Genomic DNA, 18,665 nt, shown 5'->3' with positions numbered 1-18,665 from the left:
CGAAAACTAGGTCAAAACCCTAAAAATTGATGATCAAACGGTATAATGATGTTAGATTGATGTAGAAACCATCCTACAACCTTAGAATATGTTTAGGATGAATTCTGAGATTGAAATTAGGCTTAGAACCTTGTTAGATGATGATTTTCGTGTAGAAAGTGCATCATGTCCGAGCCTAAATTCATCGCTCGCCATGGCGAGCTATGAATCTCGCCTCGCAAGTGATGAACTTCATCGCTCGCCACGCGAGCCCTTCCATTCGCCTCGCGAGTCTTTTTGGTACAGCGAGCAACCTTACTCGCCATAGCTAGTTAAGGCAGAGAACATGTAAGATTTTGCAATTTCGACTTTTTAGTTGGACCTTGAGTGCCTGAACATACCTAGTAATGATTAGGAATGAATGTAGGACAAGATTGAACCCAGAACAACATTAGTTGGGGAGTTGGCTTGTACTCGCCATGGCGAGTAGATACTCTCGCCTCGCGAGCACTTCCAGATTGGAGTGCCTTGAGTGTTTGTGCGATCTGTGTCGCACGTTTTGATCAAGAGTGAACCCCTAATGGTAATGAGACCTAAAGATGACGTTTAATGCAATATGTAAAGCCATTTAAGATATAATGATATTAATTGAGCATGAATTAATGTATTATACATTATGTAAGATATGAATGAAATATTATGATGTCATTGAATTGCAATTGATATAATGATATCATCTTGTGTTGTGTGACTTGACTATGCTGCTGCTGTTATTTAACTAAGTGCATAATGTCTATATATGATGAATAAGATGACGTTTAGCTCCAAATTATTGGATGCACATTGATATGATGGTTACAATGATTTGTTGATAAGAGTCCATGCATTAGCATTCATTGAGCTTAGTCCTCACCACGATTATTAGGAGCTTTGTCCTCCGCACGATTTATTAGGAGCTTTGTCCTCCGCACGTTTAAAGTATATTAATACTTATGATGACGATTGGCACCACATGCATATAAGGAGTCTAAGAGCATTGTCGCATTGTCATGTCTAATATGCTATGTTGTTGATGACGATTGAATATGTGATTACGTGATAAATGTTTATCATATATGCAAAGTTGTTTAAGATTGATTATGATGTTAATGTTAATTTATGATTCAAATTACTTTGATTAACATTATTTTGTTATGTAATCCCACCCCTTCTGCTTGAAAATGTTGCCATTCGTATGGGTAACTTGCAGGTGATCGTGCTTAGTGTGCAGTTCCGTCGTGAGTGGCCTTGCCTTCACTGTGTCGTCTAGGTCGCTCTGATACGTAACATGATGGGGCTATATGTTATGCATACTTCGTTCTATTACATGAATAATATGCTATTTGTGATATTGAACTAACTCTTTTGAGATTATATTGATGGGGCCTGCATGCCAAAACGTTTTATGGATTATGATATAATTTCCGCTGCAATGTTTAAGATATTTGGTTAAATTATTATTTAACTGTTTTGGATTATGTTATATGTGATATCCCGTTGTTTATGATGCTTACTCTAATAAATGTTTTAAGAAATTTTTATATTGGGAAAACGGGGTGTTACAGAAATCAAATTTTGAATTGATTTTCTACGAAGACCTCTTAAAAAATACATAGAAAGTATCTATTAAGTTCTTATCATTCTGAAGACGCCTCTATTTATTTTAATTTTTCAACCAAAACGTGCAAAATCACAATTTTATTCTGAGTAAGTATAAGCTCAAGTGTCAAATTTAGTTCCATAATTTTGAAGTTTTTAAACGATGAGCGAATTAGTTATGAATTTTTGTTTTTCATAACTATGAATTTCCTAAAAGATTCATAAGTAATTCATCCTTCGTTTTAGAACTAAATTTTTTTATGGTGGAGGTTCATATCATGTTCTAAACATGCCTATAAAATTGGGAAATGATATTGAATTGTGATTATATGCTTACTCAGAACAAAATAGTGATTTTGCATGTTTTCGTCAAAAACAAAATTTTTTTTTTGAGGCGTCCTCAAAATGATATGAAACTTTTCAAATTCTTTCTGTGAACTTTTATAAAGGTCTCTGAAAAAAATGAGCTCACAATTTGATTTTCATGTCGATGTTTCTGTTGTTTTGGGTTCTCAGTTTTTGGTGCTTTAAAAATTCATAATTCATCAATCTCTTATCGGAAAATTCATTTTTTGTTTTGTTAGGAGACCTTATTTTAATGTCCTAATTTCTTTTTGCAAAAAGTCATAAAAAAATTCGACATCTAAATAATTTTTCTAGACTTTATGTCTAGAAGGGAAAAAATAGTATTTTTTTATATTCCAGTCGTTCAATTAATGTTAACAAAAAAATATTTTTGAGGAGAGAAAAAAATTTGGGAAGATTTTTTGTCCATGACATAAAAAAATCCATATAGTAACAACCACATGACTAGATTCTCACCCACGTTAACGCCCCCACTGTGTCTGGGCTGTTGGAGGATTAAAAATAGGAAGTATATCAAATTATAAGGGTATAATTTATGTTTTTAGAGTGATCCATATCGTATTAACTGATTGATTGTATTTTAAAGTGACCTTTTTAGTACACCTTGTGCTAAAGAGGTTCCACTGTCGTTGATAATATATTCCATTTTTTATTTTTTTTTATAAAAAAAAAACAACATTTAAATAACGTTTTTATTGAATTATTGTCTAATTCTAACTAATTCATCACCTTCACCCCTATTACCATCATTAGTCACTTTTTAGTTTGTTAAACCAAGAACAACCCTACAAATTCAAGAAGTTCAAACACCACCTTAAAGTGAATCCCATATATATATATATATATGAGATTTGCTAGAACACACCCACTAGTTTTTACCCACTAGTTTCTATGTGGGTGTGTTTTAGCAAGCTACACCTTAAGGTGTATTTAACTACTTTTTAGTTATAACTTGCTAAAACACACCTTCTAAAAAAATAAGTGGGTGTATCCTAGCAAATGCCTATAGGAGTTGCTAACATACACCCACTTATATTTTAGAAGGTGTGTTTTAGCAATATTCACCTTAAGGTGTATTTAACAACTTTTTAGTTATATCTTTGCTAAAACACACCTTAATAAAAACTAGTGGGTGTATCCTAGCAAACCCCTATATATATCTTTTTTTATTAGCTTCATTTTCCTAAGGTTTATTTGCATATATAGAATGTGTGTTGATATCATTTCTCATTCGTGAAGTATATGGATCATGCTTCACAAGAAAATCCCAAAAATACATGAGAGGAGGAAATAAGAGCGAGAGATTAGGATGGAATTTGCCCGAATATTATGATAATTTGTTTATTCTGTTTGTTTTCTAGATTGTACGGATGTTATTTAAATATTTATGATTTTGTACGAAAACATTCTATGAATATTACGATGATATGTCATTTAATTAATTTGTATCTTATTTCTTTAAAATTTTATTTCTTTAATTTGTTTGTGTTTAATTAAATTTATTTATTTTATTAAAATAAAAAAGTAGGAAGGGATCACCAGAAAAAGAAAAAAGAAAAGTGTGAAGTACATTACTGGCGTAAATTTCCATTAATAATGCAGAACTGCATAACCATTAATAGCGTATAAACAAACCAGTAATATCGGGATGAATCTAGTAGGAACATCTGATCGATGATGCATCACTGATAGATTATTATGCCAGTAGTTATTGCAGATTGTTCTGCCAATAATTACCGATTGAATAATCCTCAACAATGCTTTGTCAGAACCACCCCTCTCCATTGCTGAGGGAAAATTCCAACAAAAATATTCTCGACGCTTGTATTAACAAGGGATTTGTTTTGCCACAATCCGCCTAGTAATATGTATCATCGAGGAATTTTTTGCATTACTCAAGGTTTAATTCCACCAGTAAAAAGCAAAGTTCTTGTGTATCTTATACATATATTGTAAAATATATATTAACCCAAAAATATATCTCATAATTGCCGTGGATACATATACGATAAAGTTTTAAAATCAAGGATACGATACAATTTAGATATTTTAAAAAATATTATAAAAAATTTATACAACTATATATGTCTAACACTTGTAAAGAAAGATACATTGATCATTCTTCATTAATATACAAAGGCAAAGTTCATAATTTGTATCTTCTTTTCTATTGTAAGATACGTTGAATACACTTCTACACATTGGTTAAATAGATACTTTTTTCACATAAAAATTTTCATGCAATGAGTAAAATTGATGTTATTTAAAAAATAAGGTTAATAGTGCTTTACTCCCCTGTAATATAAGTCATTTCTGGTTTTCTTTCCTGTAATTTTTTTTTCTTTTGGATTCCGTCCTTGTAATTTGAAGTTTTTTGGATTTTGACTGTACAAAATCAATGATATGACAGGGAGTCAAACCGAAATTTGCTCAAATTAACAGGGGGTAAAGCAAAATTTGCTCAAATTACAGGGGACAAAATTTTTCATGAAGGTCTAAAACAAAAAAATCTTCAAATTACAAGGACGGAATCCAAAATAATATTTTACAGGGCAAAAAATCGGAAATGACTTATATTACAGGGGTAGAACACTATTAACCCTAAAAAATAAATAAAAGTAAAGCTTAGATGCAAACAGGGCCTCAAAAATTGAAAAAAAAAAAAACTTGTAACCACAGACAAAATCTGTCACTAAATGTCATTTTTCTATAGGTAAAAGTTGAAAGACATCAATTTTGCTGTCAATTATGCATTATCCATAAGTAAATGTCTACTAATCTATAGGTAAAAGTCATGTTTGAACCAATTGTCATATATTTAACTACAACTTAATTGGCTATCATTATAAATAGTGTTGAATTTTTTTCCCAATTCTTTTTAAATGAAAACTGTCAAGTCTGTAACCCGACCTCAGAATTGTCGGGGACAGCCTTGGATGTAAAGATGAAGTCTGCTAGTGCTTAACAAAAATTGAAGTTCCTGTATTGAGTAAAATTGGAAATTGCTGTTATTCCTGTAGAGGAAATTGCTGTAACCAAGTAATTTGGGGAATGTGTGTCAATTGCTAGTAGCATTAATAAAATGTTTCAAACGAACAAATAAACTAATGCAATTGAGTCCAAAAATATCTTAATTTGTACTGAAACATCCACATGCGTCAAATAGTATTTTATTGTCATCAAAGAAAAATAATACTTCTCGTAAAAAATACTCAAAATAGTGCCTATTTTATTATATCCCTTTCGGATACAAACATTAGCTCCAATGCAAAATAGATACCATTGCCATACAATACAAGTCCAAATTACTCTTAGTCTTATATTTTAAGAATATTCTTGACAAATGGAAGTGTTGGATGTTGATCATGATTAGCTAGATTAATCAATTAAGATTCTTTAGTGAAGGACTAGCGGAATGACCATTTCAAAAGATGACCATTTCAGTTTTCACTTAGGACGGCATATTTGTGCTTTTGGACTCACATCCAACACGTAAAAATTGCATATAAATATGCCTTAATACAAACCAATATCCATCCACCTATACCACATTTCATAGTACAAATTAATTCCTTTCTTAAAACTCTAGTAGAGCTTTCAAATTTCGAGTTTTAAAGTTCTTATCAAATGGCTAATCTCTCACTCATGCTGCCTCTTTTAGCTCTTTCACTTCTAGCTGTCTTTGCAGCTGATGCTACTACTCTCCAAGATTTTTGCGTGACAAATCCAATAGGCCAAGGTATATAATTTACAAGTACAAATATATGAGTATCTTTTTACTAGTTAACAACAATGAACTAATTCACATTTTGTTCTTCTCAAATTTCAAGATTCTAACACTTTTGTGCATTTGATCAATTATGGAATTGTTAGGGAATTCATTATGCAAGGATCCTAAACTTGTTGAGGCAAATGACTTCTTCTTTAGTGGCCTTCACATAGCAGGCAACACTACTAATGCTGCTGGGTCAAAAGTAACTCCAGTCTTTGCAGCTCAGCTACCTGGATTGAACACACTAGGGATCTCAATGGCTCGTGTCGATATAGCACCATGGGGTGTTAACCCTCCTCACTCACATCCTCGCGCTACTGAAATATTCACTGTTCTCGAAGGCACGTTAGAAGTTGGATTCATCACTTCAAATCCAGAAAACCGCCACTTTAGTAAAGTTCTACATAAGGGAGATGTGTTTGTGTTTCCTATAGGGCTCATTCACTATCAAAGAAATATCGGACATGACAATGTTATTGCAATCGCTGCTCTTAGTAGCCAGAATCCGGGAGCTATCACTATTGGCAATGCAGTGTTTGGTGCTACACCTGAAATAGCTAGTGAAGTGCTTATTAAGGCTTTTCAGCTGGAGAAGAATGCCATCAACTATTTGCAGTCTAAGTTTTAGAATCATGACGGAAAATTAATTACACTGCTTACTCTTGTTTTACACTTTGCTCAGTTTGTTTAATCATTTGGGGTGTGTATTTGATATCTTTTTTGTTTGTATGTTTCATCATTTGTTGGTCTTCCATATTTTGGATGGTATTTTACTATCTATTGTTTTGAACTTAGTGTTAAGTGGTTTGCCATGTTAATTAATGTATTTGGTTATTAAATTTTCAAGTTTAAATTTTTGTATATGGATTTGTATGTGAGAGTGAAAAATATTTGAGATTATACAAACTACAAATGAGTAAATAGATTTTTTCCTTCCCTAAACAAAAGTATATATTTTCTATTTGATATTGTATCTTACTTTTTTATTGTTTTGAGGGAGATATTGTATGTTACTTATTAGTTGACTTAGATGTGACTCAAGTACGATATACTTTCAGATTCGATACCACACAATTCTATTCTTTATATATTTCTCCTGAGTAAAATTTTGTTACGAGAAATGTTAATTTGTGCTTTAGGGCATATGTTAAGAACCTAAAATAGAAATTTTATTTAAAAAATTATGACAATTTATTTTTTTAGAGATTGAAAATTAATGCTTTGTAATAAATATTTACTATTTATAAAATCCTTAATATGTACCTTGAGGGCATAAGTTAGCATGACCTTTTTGTTAAAGCTACAAGAACAACAAGGAAGAGAATATTTGAATTTGGCTCAACATTTGTTAACTTTTTTTTGTGATGTTTGACTTAGTTGTTTTATTAACACAGAAAAAGAAGATACAAATTAAAGCTAAAATCATGGATCTATAATTTTTCTTTAGAGTGTTAATGACACTCTTTTTTACGCTCTCTCTAACATTTATATTTTGCGGTGGATATGGATATGAAAGGCACCTTTACAATGTGTTGGAGGTGGATATGAAAGGAACCTTTAAAATTAAGCAAAGTATGTTCAACGGTAATTAATTACAGAGGCGTGTCTCGGTCGTGTCCGATAACACCGAAACGACACCGACACTTATAATTACGCTGATCAGCTATGATTTTCTTAATCACATAGGAATTATGTGATTTTTTCAAATTATTAGTGGCGTCGACGTGTCAGTGTCTATGTCGTATTCGGTGTCCGTATCCGTATCGATCTGTCATAGGTTCCTATGTATGGCAGGTCTGGAACGACAATTAATTGTTGTTTGGGATAGAACGGTAATCATTGTCGTTGAGGTAGTTTGGTCGGTTTGAGGTGCCTGTGAGCAAACACTAGGTACCTCAAGAGCAATTCTTAAAGCTTAACCTTCTTCTGTTGTAACTTTTAGAATCTTGTAACTAAATTTAGAAAGGACATCAAGATATATCATACCATAATTTTGGCTATTCAACTTTTCCTACGAAATACACAAATCAATAATCACTCAAGGATTCATAATTTGGTACAGTTTTTTCTTCTTCCAATCTTAATTTTTCCATGGATTTCTTAATAATGGGATTCAATACAAAATGCATCTCTTTTCATTTATTAATTAAGAGCAATAATTTTCCATTTGCTTATGTCAACAGCCACTCATTCTGTATTCTGTAACAATGAATATGATAGCAGTGTAATATTGAGAATATTTGATATTAACTTGATATCAGAAGTTTTTTCATATGCTTTTATTCTTTATAACAAATGGTTAAATAGAAGGGCTTCCATTTGGAAGTATATGTGTATTAATTTGTATATCAATTCATCATTAATTTTACATTTTACCAAATGAACTAATTGGTGGAAATTAATTATGAAAATGAACGTCTAAATTCAAAGAGAAATAGATATCAAGTCTAAATAATTAGGTAAGATAGACATTATAAGAAAAATATGTTTAATATGTTTTATTTCACGTATACAACTGGGCTGTTAAACAACCATATCATCCAGCTTATTTGATGAATGGAAATACTTTATTGCTATAAATAAATGTAGAAAAATTCTCATCATTTGTTAAACTTTGAAATTATCTCCTGCAAACAACTCCTTCTCCATCAACACCACTTGTGCAACTCATGCTAGGGAGCATAAGATCTTCCACCATCGCAATATCATTGTTGAATCCGTCATTACCAACAAAACGAGCTACGGAACAATCTGGGGAGAACAAGCTTGTTGTTTCATACTCTTTTCCACCTCCCATTATTGGCATTTTCGCTCCAATGTTCACACGACTCACATAGTTAGATTTATATGTTTGGCCCAACACACCACTTACTTCATTGCTCAAAGACAAGAATTTGAACCCTAAATCAAGATGAGCAAAACAATCATCTTTGGTGATACCATAATTATGAACCCTCGAGTCTTCTTCGGTTATTGGGACAACCTTAGCAGTTATCCTAAAATTTCCTTCAACTTCAACAATAATGTTGTTTGTTGAAGTTTCCCTAACAAAGGACACGCCGGATGATTCCCATTTCGCACCTTCAGATTCGTGGAGGGTGATGGGTTCTCCGTCAAAGGAGATGGCAAGGCGATCCACAGAGTCATCCCATGTGGCTGTTTTCTGGGCACCAAGGAAGAGTTGGTGATTGTCAAAGAGAATAACAATGGATTGGACCCATGTGAAGTCTCTTTTCATGTTCTCGTTTCTTCTACCTATGAAATGAGCATTGATGTGTAGGTTTTTGTCAGAAACAAGGCAGAAGTTGTTGTCTTTCTTGCCATGGAAGTAAAAAGTGATTCCATCGCCACCAATGAAACGAGGGTCTTGGCAAACAGCTCCTGGTTTGTCACACTCTGCAATTCATTGTGTTCAACATAAAATTAATTAAGTAGTTTATTTACTTTAATATGCTATTTGACTTAAGAGATAAAAAAAATAAAAAATAAAAAACATGAAATTTGTCTCTAGTTTTTGTCTAGAATTCAACTTTATCTAGTTATAAATATTAATAAATCATTATTGTCTAATAAGTCACTGTATTCATGCAAAAATTGATGTAATTGATTCCAAGTTTAACGCAAGGCAAGACCCTTCAATGCAAATTTTGAGATGTAAAAATATATATAAAGACTTACTACAAATTGGTTTGCAAGTGTTGCAGTCAACCTCACATCCACCTCGGCATGCATTAGGACAGGCATGTTCCATATTGTAACATTTTGGGTAGTTCTTGTTCCCACATCTAGCGGTTTTGTGCGAGGAAGAAGAAGACGAGGAGGAAGAAGAAGAAGACGAAGAAGAGGAAGAGGAAGAGGAAGATGAAGGTGTAGATGATGAAGACGGTGGTGGGTTATGTGATGTAGAAGGGCTGTTAGTTGATGAAGAGGAAGACGAAGTAGCGGAAGAGGAAGAGGAAGAAGAAGCAGAAGAAGATGAAGAGGATGATGAATTAGAGGAAGAAGAAGATGGTGTAGAGGATGAAGGTGGTGAGCTGTGTGGTGTAGAAGGGCTTTGAGGTGATGATGATGATGATGAAGAAGAAGAAGAAGAAGAGGAAGATGAAGATGAAGATGAAGATGAGGATGAAGAGGAAGACGAATTAGATGAAGAAGATGGAGTAGACGATGAGGGTGGTGGGTTTTTCGGTGTAGAAGGGCTTTTAGGTGATGAAGAGGAGGAAGAAGAAGATGACGATGATGAAGAGGAAGAGGAAGATGATGAAGATGGTGTAGAAGATGAATTATGTTGGTTATGTGGTGGAGAAGAGCTATTAGGTGATGAGGAAGAAGAGGATGAAGAAGAAGATGATGATGAAGATGATGATGAAGGTGGGTTATGGGGAGTAGAAGGGGTAGGGTAATCATGTGAAGGAGTAGGTGTAGAAGGGGTAGGATAATCATGTGAAGGATTATTTGTGCCCCCAACACAAATAGGTTTGCAAGAGGCACACTCCACAGTACAATCATTAGGGCAAAACTTAGGGCATACATGAACCAAATTATAGCAATGTTTGTATTTCTTTATCTTACAGCTTGCATGGCCATACTCATGATCTTTAGCAATTCCAGGAGGAGTAGCTGCTTCCACTGCCACTAGCACAAGCAAGATTGACACCAAAACTTGAACCATTATTTGAGCCATTATTGAAAGTATTATCTAGCTCTTTAGATTGAAATAGTTATTTTTTTGATGAGTTTGAATAACTTGCCAAGAGCATTGCCTTTTATAGGCATGAAGAGAATCTATCATGACGTGAAGAAGCTATACACGTGGCTAAAAACAGCATATTTTCACATGGTTATTCCTTCAAATACTAATTTAGTTGAAGTCACTTTCTTTTGACTATACTCTACTCATGCACGATAAAGCTTTAGGTTTGCTTCTATCACTTTAAAGTCGTAAGAGAATTGCATGTCACTTTAATTAAAACGAGGTAAAGGATAGGCTTTGTTTAACCCGGAAATAAGGAATGAGATTTTTATGAAATTATTTCCCACTGAATTTTCATTTTGACTCTCACAAAAAACAAAGAATTCAGATAAATTTCCGAGGAAAACAAAATGTATATTTTAGTCATTTAAGAAAAAGACACATTAGTCCTTGAAGCGAAAAAGTGATTATGTAAACGGTTATATTAGATATAGCTTTTTTAAGAAAAATCATTTTTTTTATTATTAATCACTTTTAAGAGTCCAAACAAACTAAATTATTTTTGTAAAAAAAAGTAATTTTTATTAGGGTAATTAAGCAGACATAAAATAGATTCTGATTTTTCATAAAATCACTACAAAATAATATCTAAATTATTTTATGACAAAATCACTTTTATTTTAATTCGTAACAAACGGACCCTTAGTCTAATAAGAAAAGTCTATTTTAGTCTCTTACAAGTCAATAAGCTAATTTTTTTTTTTTGTTGAAAGAAAGTCAGTAAGCTAATGAAATCACTTATTTCCAAATTTAGTATCCTCCAATATTATATAATATGATGCATTACTTCAACAAGCTAATGATACATTACTTCAACATATATTATGATACAACAAAAGCCAAAATTACATAAAAAAACAACTAATACACATTGTTTTCAAATTATTTCTTCCAACTTTACTTGTATTTTATTTTACTGAGTTTTTATTGTAGTCGTATTCCTCTTCAACTGATTAAGTTTAGCTTATATGAGACCTACATTTATTTACTCAATAAAGTAACTTCCTTAAGAAATAGTTACATATTACGATATAATATTTGGCCCCTAACAACATAAGAAAAGTCATATAACTGATAAATAGAAATAAAAAAAATAAAAAAGGTAACTTTAAGACAAGAACAATAAAAAAAATGTCTATTGAGATTCTTGTCTGTACTTATAACATACAAATGTGCTTTTATCTCACATTTGTAAGGAGGGGCAATAACATATCTCATAATACCAACACTTGAAGAAATTTCACTCATATCATGTTTGGAAAGTGATTGATAAGTTTTTTCTAAGGGGAAATTTATTGATAAGTCTTCATGGTGGGTAGTACCAAAGAATGAAAAAACCATGCGATTTTTATCATTCAATAAGGAAGACGACATGAAGAATGATGAAGATAAATTTTTTTAAGGTTAATATGGAGATTTTAAAATTTAGTGAAGGACCAAATTGTCTCAAAATATTAGTGTTATAGGGACCTAACTGTCTCTCGTGTTCTTCTAAATTATACGTGGTTAACCAAATGACATAACTTATGAAAACCCAAAAAAGGAGGAGAAATAGCGGCACGCTCAAAAAACAACATAACTTATGAAAACCCAAAATAAACCACCCACGAACTAGGGTGGATTTCTAAAGGCTTAAGAAAAAGGTGGCCCACCAACACCACCTCATACTCACTAAAAGGAATAACCTAACCCATATTCTTAATGATATCTTTATATATCATGAGCCACACTTATGAGGATCGGTCACAAATCTGAGTATCATGGTCTAAGGAGGAAAGCTCCCAGTCATCGAGGGGTCTGGCCTTTATATAGTCTAAAATCTTCCTTAAACACTCAAAATTAGAGTATAGAGATCAAAGAAACATAACATCATTTGCTAGCATAAGAGGGGATATCTTGGTTTCTACCTATAAAGTACCATGTTTTCTTCACCCTCGTAATATGGCACAAATCATAGCAAGCAGACTTAGCCAAATTTCTACCTTCAAAAATTTTACGCCACTTACCTCTACTCAAAATATAAAGCAAGAAACGAAACGGGGGCAGTAGACCACCACTATATTTTACCTCCTTAGGACTCTACACCTTAACTTCGTCACCCCAACATAAATATTTAGTGGAATAATTCTTGGTCAGATTTTACTTACCTTTAAGATGAATTATAAATTATCAGAATCATGTTGAATGCGACTTAAAATCTCACCATATATAAAGAGAAGGAGGAAAAAATTACGAGAGGGTTTTGAATCATGATTATAGTACATACCTATAGTACCAGTCTCAAAATTTTGAATCAAAAGAGCCTAAATATTTCCCATATTTGGCATGGCAAGTGTTTTAAAGATCACTCTAGTTATAACCTTTGTCTCCTTACAATTAACAATAATTCCACCCTTATAATCTCTAACATAAGATAATGCATATTATCATAATCATGTCAACTTCAATTTATCGGAACATATGTTGGATCAGAATAAGAAAAGCAAACACATACACTCTGTTTAGATAAGCACCCTCTCTTTGATTTCTATTACTTTGAATGACAAAAAGTTACAGTATGTGATCGATGTCAGGTCATATTACGTTTTTTTTAGTATGTTTGAGTTAGTTGAGTAGACATTTGAAGTAATTATAGAGGAGTTTTAGAAGTTGTTAATAGTTTAAGAGACATTTTATTTGTTTTCATTTGAGTAATGTAATTCCGTTTTTACCATAGTCAAGACAATTTCATAGGTGTTTTGAGTCATTATATTGATGAATCATATAATTTGGCAAACAAAACAGCTCATCGACGTTTTGGAAGACCTGCCCCAAGTCTCTGTCGCACTTTATTTTCATTTATTCTATTTCCTTTCGTCTAAAAAAAATTGGTCATGAAGGAAAAATTATGCAAAAAAAGAAAATGCATTTTTAAACTTAAGAGTGGTCTGCAATCGACAAGATAATTAAGATAAACATTTAAAACATAATATATAAATATCTTTCATTACACGTAAGAGACATGAATACATAACAAGAAAAAAATAAAGAGACATGATACACAATTTTTTAAGGTTAAACCAAAATCATTCCATTTATTTGATGATTTGATATTACTTTATTCTTATCAATAAAATTATAAATTTTTTCATATTGAAGTATCATTTGCGTGCTCTTTAGGACAATAAAATTATCTTTTGCAGACAACTCCTTCTCCATCAATTCCACTTGTGCAGCTCAAGCTAGGGAGGGCCAAATTCTCCACAATTCCAATATTTTTGTTTAATCCATTGTTCCCAATGAAACGTGCCACAGAACAATCTGGAGAGAACAAGCTTGAGGTTTCATACTCTTTTCCACCTCCCATTATTGGCATTTTTGCACCAATGTTCACACGACTCACATAGTTAGGTTTATATGTTTGGCCCAACACACCATTTACTTCATTGCTCAAAGACAAGAATTTGAACCCTAAATCAAGATGAGCAAAACAATCATCTTTGGTGATACCATAATTGTGAATCCTCGAGTCTTCTTCGGTTATAGGGACAACCTTAGCAGTTATCCTAAAATTTCCTTCAACTTCAACAATAATGTTGTTTGTAGAAGTTTCCCTAACAAAGGATACCCCAGATGATTCCCATTTCGCACCTTCTGATTCGTTGAGAGTGATGGGCTCACCGTCAAAGGAGAGGGCAAGACGGTCTACAGAATCATCCCATGTTGATGTTTTTTGGGCACCAAGGAAAAGTTGGTGATTGTCAAAGAGAATAACAATGGATTGGACCCATGTGAAGTCTCTTTTCATGTTCTCATTTCTTCTACCTATGAAATGAGCATTGATGTGGAGGTTGTTATCAGAAACAAGGCAGAAGTTGTTGTCTTTCTTGCCATGAAAGTAAAAAGTGATTCCATCACCACCAATGAAACGAGGGTCTTGGCAAACAGCTCCTGGTTTGTCACAAGCTGCAATTCAAGTGCGTTCATCATTAAATAAGTTAAGTAGTTAATTTACTTTGTTATTTATCTAGTTGTAAATATTATTATCTAATAAACCACTGTATTCATGCAAAAATTGATGTAACTGATTCCATGTAACAAAATATATATGAAGACTTACTGCAAATAGGTTTGCAAGAGGCACACTCCACAGTACAATCATAAGGACAAGACTTAGGACATACATGAACCGAATTATAGCAATGTTTGTACTTCTTTATCTTGCAGGTTGCATAACCATTCCCACGACCTTTAGCATTTCCAGGAGGACTAGCTGCTTCCACTGCCATTAGCACAAGCAAAATTGACACCAAAATTTGAACTAATATTTTAGCCATTGAAATAATTTTCTAGTTTTTTTTTATTCAAACAGATATTGGAAACTGTTGAATGAGTGAGAATAACATTGCAAGAGCATTGCCTTTTATAGGCATAGAGGAGAGTATATCATGACATGAAGAAGCTATACAGACGGCTAGAATTCCAATACTTTCGGACTACGTCTTCTATTGTTTCCAAAGTCAGCATATTTTCACATGGTTATTCCTTAAGATATAAATTTAGTTGAGGTTTCATATAACAAAAAATTAGTTGACAGCACTTTATTTTGGATATACACTACTCATATACATACATATATATATATATATATATATATATATATATATATATATATATATATATATATATATATATATATATACACAGACATGCACGGTATTATTGTATGTCACTTTAATGAAAACTAGGTAAAGGGATATGAATTGTTGCAGCCATAATAAAGGGTAAATTATTTTCTAGTTTAAAAATATATTGTGGCGTCAAGTTTGCTGTTTATTTGCAGAGCGCAAACTGAGGCTATGCCACTATTATTATCAAATAATGTGAATGAAGTTCCAAGTAATAATACACTTTCTTGTAAAAAAAGTATTAAACCACTTTTTTATAGCAAAAAAAAATAAAAATTCAACTACTTTTTTGTTTTGCAATTCTTTCATTTTTAATAAGATTTATAAATAAAGGCAAGACAAATAGTAAAAAGAAAGAATTCTTTCAAAGAAAAAAATAGTAAAAAGAAAGAATAAACGTCGAAAAATGGGGGGAAAATAGAGGAGAAAGGCCTCATAAAAATTACATAATACAACAATAGGATTTGATCTAGTGGAATGAGTTAGTGTGCTACAACATAGTAAATCAATGAATCCTGTTCGAGAGATATCCACAACTAATGTCTAACACAATTCAAATGTATGAATGTTTTTACTGAAGGAATTACCTATGAAAAACGGGGAAAAAAATCACGAGATATTAACATCTTTTCACTTCATATTTTAATATTAGCATCTTATTTTTTGTCAACACTTTGTGCAAATCCTTCAATTTTTAGGGTTGGACACAAGATAGATACATATATGATAAGAAGGTGACAAGGTATTTACTTATTCTATCATGTGTTTGTTGCACACATGATAAGAAATAAAATATTATTATTTTTAACTTTCATTATTTTCCCTATGCATACTTTTTTCCCAAACTAATTTGTAATATTTTTACTTTTGAAATTAACAAAAAATTCTACGAAATTAGATTAGTATTTAATTAATTTTAATTTTTTGAGAAAAAATCATTGACGATACTAAATAAACGAGGTAACTCTTTTTAAAGATAAAAAAAAAATAAATTAACGAGTAAACTAAATAATTCGATTATATATTTTAGATAAGGTCAACAATTCGATTCTATATTTTAGATTAGGACAAAACTACCTTGTGACAAAATTATACACTTTTTTTTTTTTTTGAAGAAAATCGTACACATTTTTAAAATTTAATTATTAAATTTAATATTTAATTTAATATCAATTTCCCAATTATATATATGTGACAAAACTACCCTTGTGACAAAATCATGCACATTTTTAAAATTTAATTATTAATATTAACATTTTTAATTAAAATAAAAAATTTCAATTATATTTTTTTAGATTTAAAATTTTATTTTTACATTAAATTTTATAAAAAATTTCCTGCTGGTTTCTAACTTAAGTCATATTCAAGATAAGCAAATTAACTAAAGAGATTGAACTTGATAAGTTTAAGATTAACTTACCAGATCATGTTGTATCATCAAACATTAAATTGAGAGATGATATGATACAATTATTCTATCCTCACCCTCACCCTTTCACTTTTAGTATTTTTTTTTTCATATACACTTTTAGTACAATCTACAAATGGAGGTGGGGCTCAAATTCCCAAGGTAAACTCTCCCTTATCCTTGAGTGATTTCTAGTCAAATTTATCCTTGGGTCTATATTATATGTTATTAATATATAGTTACAGTTGCGAAAGTTATTTCTTTAGTGATTTCATCAACTTAGTCGAGTTTCATCAAATAGAGTTAGATGGTGGATGGGGTGGGTGATAGTGATAAAAGAGATGATTGAATATGAAAAGTATGGTATGGAATACTCGATTTTCAAAGTAGATTTGAAAAGTTGTATGATTTGGATTACATGTTGAGTGGGTACAGTTATAGCGAGAGGTGGAAAACGAGGATGCAAGCATGTGTGTTTTATGGGAATATGTACATTTTAGTTAAGAGTTTGTCTAACATATGCAATATTGTACTAAAGCAACTAAAAGTAGCAAATTTTTATTGAATAAAACAATTATTTATTAAAAAGTTATACATTTAATACAAAATATACAAGTTCCAATGCAAAGTTACTATTTAAAACTTCTTAACATTCCTTCAAAAACAACTTCTTAACATGTGCAAATTTGCACATGATAGAAAAACTCTTTAGTTAATGGTAGCCTAACACAAGAAATAAATATCGAAAGTGGTTAGAAACAAGGTGATCATTTAGTTTTGTTTCTATTCTTATTGGTAGGTGGTGACTTGTGTGCTCCCATAAAAAAGGAGATCGATCTGAATTTGATGAAATATTTCACTGTGGGGGCAGGAGAGGTCGTATTATAATGCTTAGATTATGAGGATGACACTAATTTATGTATTAGAAAAGCTATTCTTTTTTTTTTTAGCAAAAGAAAAGCTATTCTAATACAATGTCCTCTCATATATAAAACGATCTATGAGATCATTCCACATATCTATTCCATTTTCTATGAATACTACACTTTGCGCAATTGAAGGAGAAATCGAAATAATAATCCAAGTATGTACCAAGTTATTTGCATCTTTCCCATGTAGCACAATTCAAATCATATTTTTCAGAAATTGGAATTGAACCATCAAGATAACCTGCGATTGCTAATGCTCTTCGAATCTTCATAGACCAAGCATGATAATTGTCACCTGATAACTGCGATTTTACACTAACTGTGGATAAACTTTCTGAAGGATGAACAAAATACGGATCAAGACCTTGATCTTGATTCTGAACATTGTTGTTTCTCACCATGATTACTCAATTCTTAAGTAAGAATGAACATTAACAAAAAAAAAATCGCAATTTCAACAAAAATTTATGAAAAACATAGAACACAAAAAAAAATTCAACGAAAACGATAACGAATCGAATTTCGATCAAGAAAGATAAAAAGGATCTGAATCTGAAGAAATGTTTATGCGTAGTGGAAGTAGAGTAGGTTCAAACCTGCTATGATACCATCAAAGCAAAGCTTAACCATGAAGAAGATGCAAAAGAGGAGAAAAATTCATTATGAAAAAAATTAGTTAGGATTACACAATTAAAGGGCTTATTCAAAAAAAAAAAAAAAAGTGAAAGCTTATATAGCAGCTATCTTTGCCAGCTCATCAAAACAACTTAGCTAACTAAATGTAAAGCAAATTAAGATGAAATTACAATTGAAATTAACTCTACTAATGATAACTAAAAAAAAAAAAAAGAAACAAGCGATTAGTCTTGTGTTTTATCCTCTTCTGAATTTATTGCTAATAATATTTATTCTTGGGATTTAATTACCCTCACTCTCATAGTGACATCAAAGGATTTATTATTAATATGTTTTGTCTAGTACTTTGTCATCAGTGTATGCTTGGACATGTCTAAATATTTTGGGACAATTTCACGTGTTTGAGGCAGCTGATCCTTTTGGATTTAAATTATCTATGACTTAATTAACTGTAATTATGTGTGACGTGACTCGTGCATGTGATTAGTGATATCCTAAGTCAAACTGAGAATGTATG

At 31.7% G+C, this 18,665-nt stretch overlaps 3 protein-coding genes across 3 annotated transcripts; 1 reads left to right on the top strand and 2 right to left on the bottom strand.

The window, feature by feature from the left end:
- Nucleotides 1-5,551: 5,551 nt before the first annotated feature.
- On the top strand, nucleotides 5,552-6,567 carry LOC25486309 (putative germin-like protein 2-2). The gene has a single exon (XM_039830095.1). The coding sequence runs from the start codon at nucleotides 5,844-5,846 to the stop codon at nucleotides 6,381-6,383; it is 540 nt and encodes a 179-aa protein (XP_039686029.1). The 5' UTR covers nucleotides 5,552-5,843; the 3' UTR covers nucleotides 6,384-6,567.
- Nucleotides 6,568-8,226: 1,659 nt separating this feature from the next.
- On the bottom strand, nucleotides 8,227-10,442 carry LOC25486308 (uncharacterized). The gene is made up of 2 exons (XM_013607570.3): nucleotides 9,434-10,442; nucleotides 8,227-9,151 (listed from the first exon to the last, which is right to left on the bottom strand). The coding sequence occupies exons 1-2, from the start codon at nucleotides 10,437-10,439 to the stop codon at nucleotides 8,376-8,378; spliced, it is 1,782 nt and encodes a 593-aa protein (XP_013463024.2). The 5' UTR covers nucleotides 10,440-10,442; the 3' UTR covers nucleotides 8,227-8,375.
- Nucleotides 10,443-13,465: 3,023 nt separating this feature from the next.
- On the bottom strand, nucleotides 13,466-14,882 carry LOC25486307 (uncharacterized). The gene is made up of 2 exons (XM_013607569.3): nucleotides 14,608-14,882; nucleotides 13,466-14,453 (listed from the first exon to the last, which is right to left on the bottom strand). Exons 1-2 carry the CDS (start codon nucleotides 14,822-14,824, stop codon nucleotides 13,678-13,680), a joined length of 993 nt encoding a protein of 330 aa, XP_013463023.1. The 5' UTR covers nucleotides 14,825-14,882; the 3' UTR covers nucleotides 13,466-13,677.
- Between the last annotated feature and the right edge of the window lie 3,783 nt (nucleotides 14,883-18,665).

This window comes from Medicago truncatula, chromosome 2 (assembly GCF_003473485.1).
Source record: "Medicago truncatula cultivar Jemalong A17 chromosome 2, MtrunA17r5.0-ANR, whole genome shotgun sequence".
Taxonomy (NCBI): Eukaryota; Viridiplantae; Streptophyta; class Magnoliopsida; order Fabales; family Fabaceae; genus Medicago; species Medicago truncatula.
This window is presented reverse-complemented; position numbering and strand designations above follow the sequence as displayed.

Bases quoted from the DNA above. Each gene is read 5' to 3' on its own strand.
- LOC25486307 (XM_013607569.3), bottom strand. From the start codon at position 14,824: ATGGCTAAAATATTAGTTCAAATTTTGGTGTCAATTTTGCTTGTGCTA. The intron at 14,454-14,607 runs GTAAGTCTTCAT...CTTGAATTGCAG, and splicing joins CTCTTGCAAACCTATTTGCA to CTTGTGACAAACCAGGAGCT.
- LOC25486308 (XM_013607570.3), bottom strand. From the start codon at position 10,439: ATGGCTCAAATAATGGTTCAAGTTTTGGTGTCAATCTTGCTTGTGCTA. The intron at 9,152-9,433 runs GTAAGTCTTTAT...AATGAATTGCAG, and splicing joins CACTTGCAAACCAATTTGTA to AGTGTGACAAACCAGGAGCT.
- LOC25486309 (XM_039830095.1), top strand. From the start codon at position 5,844: ATGGAATTGTTAGGGAATTCATTATGCAAGGATCCTAAACTTGTTGAG.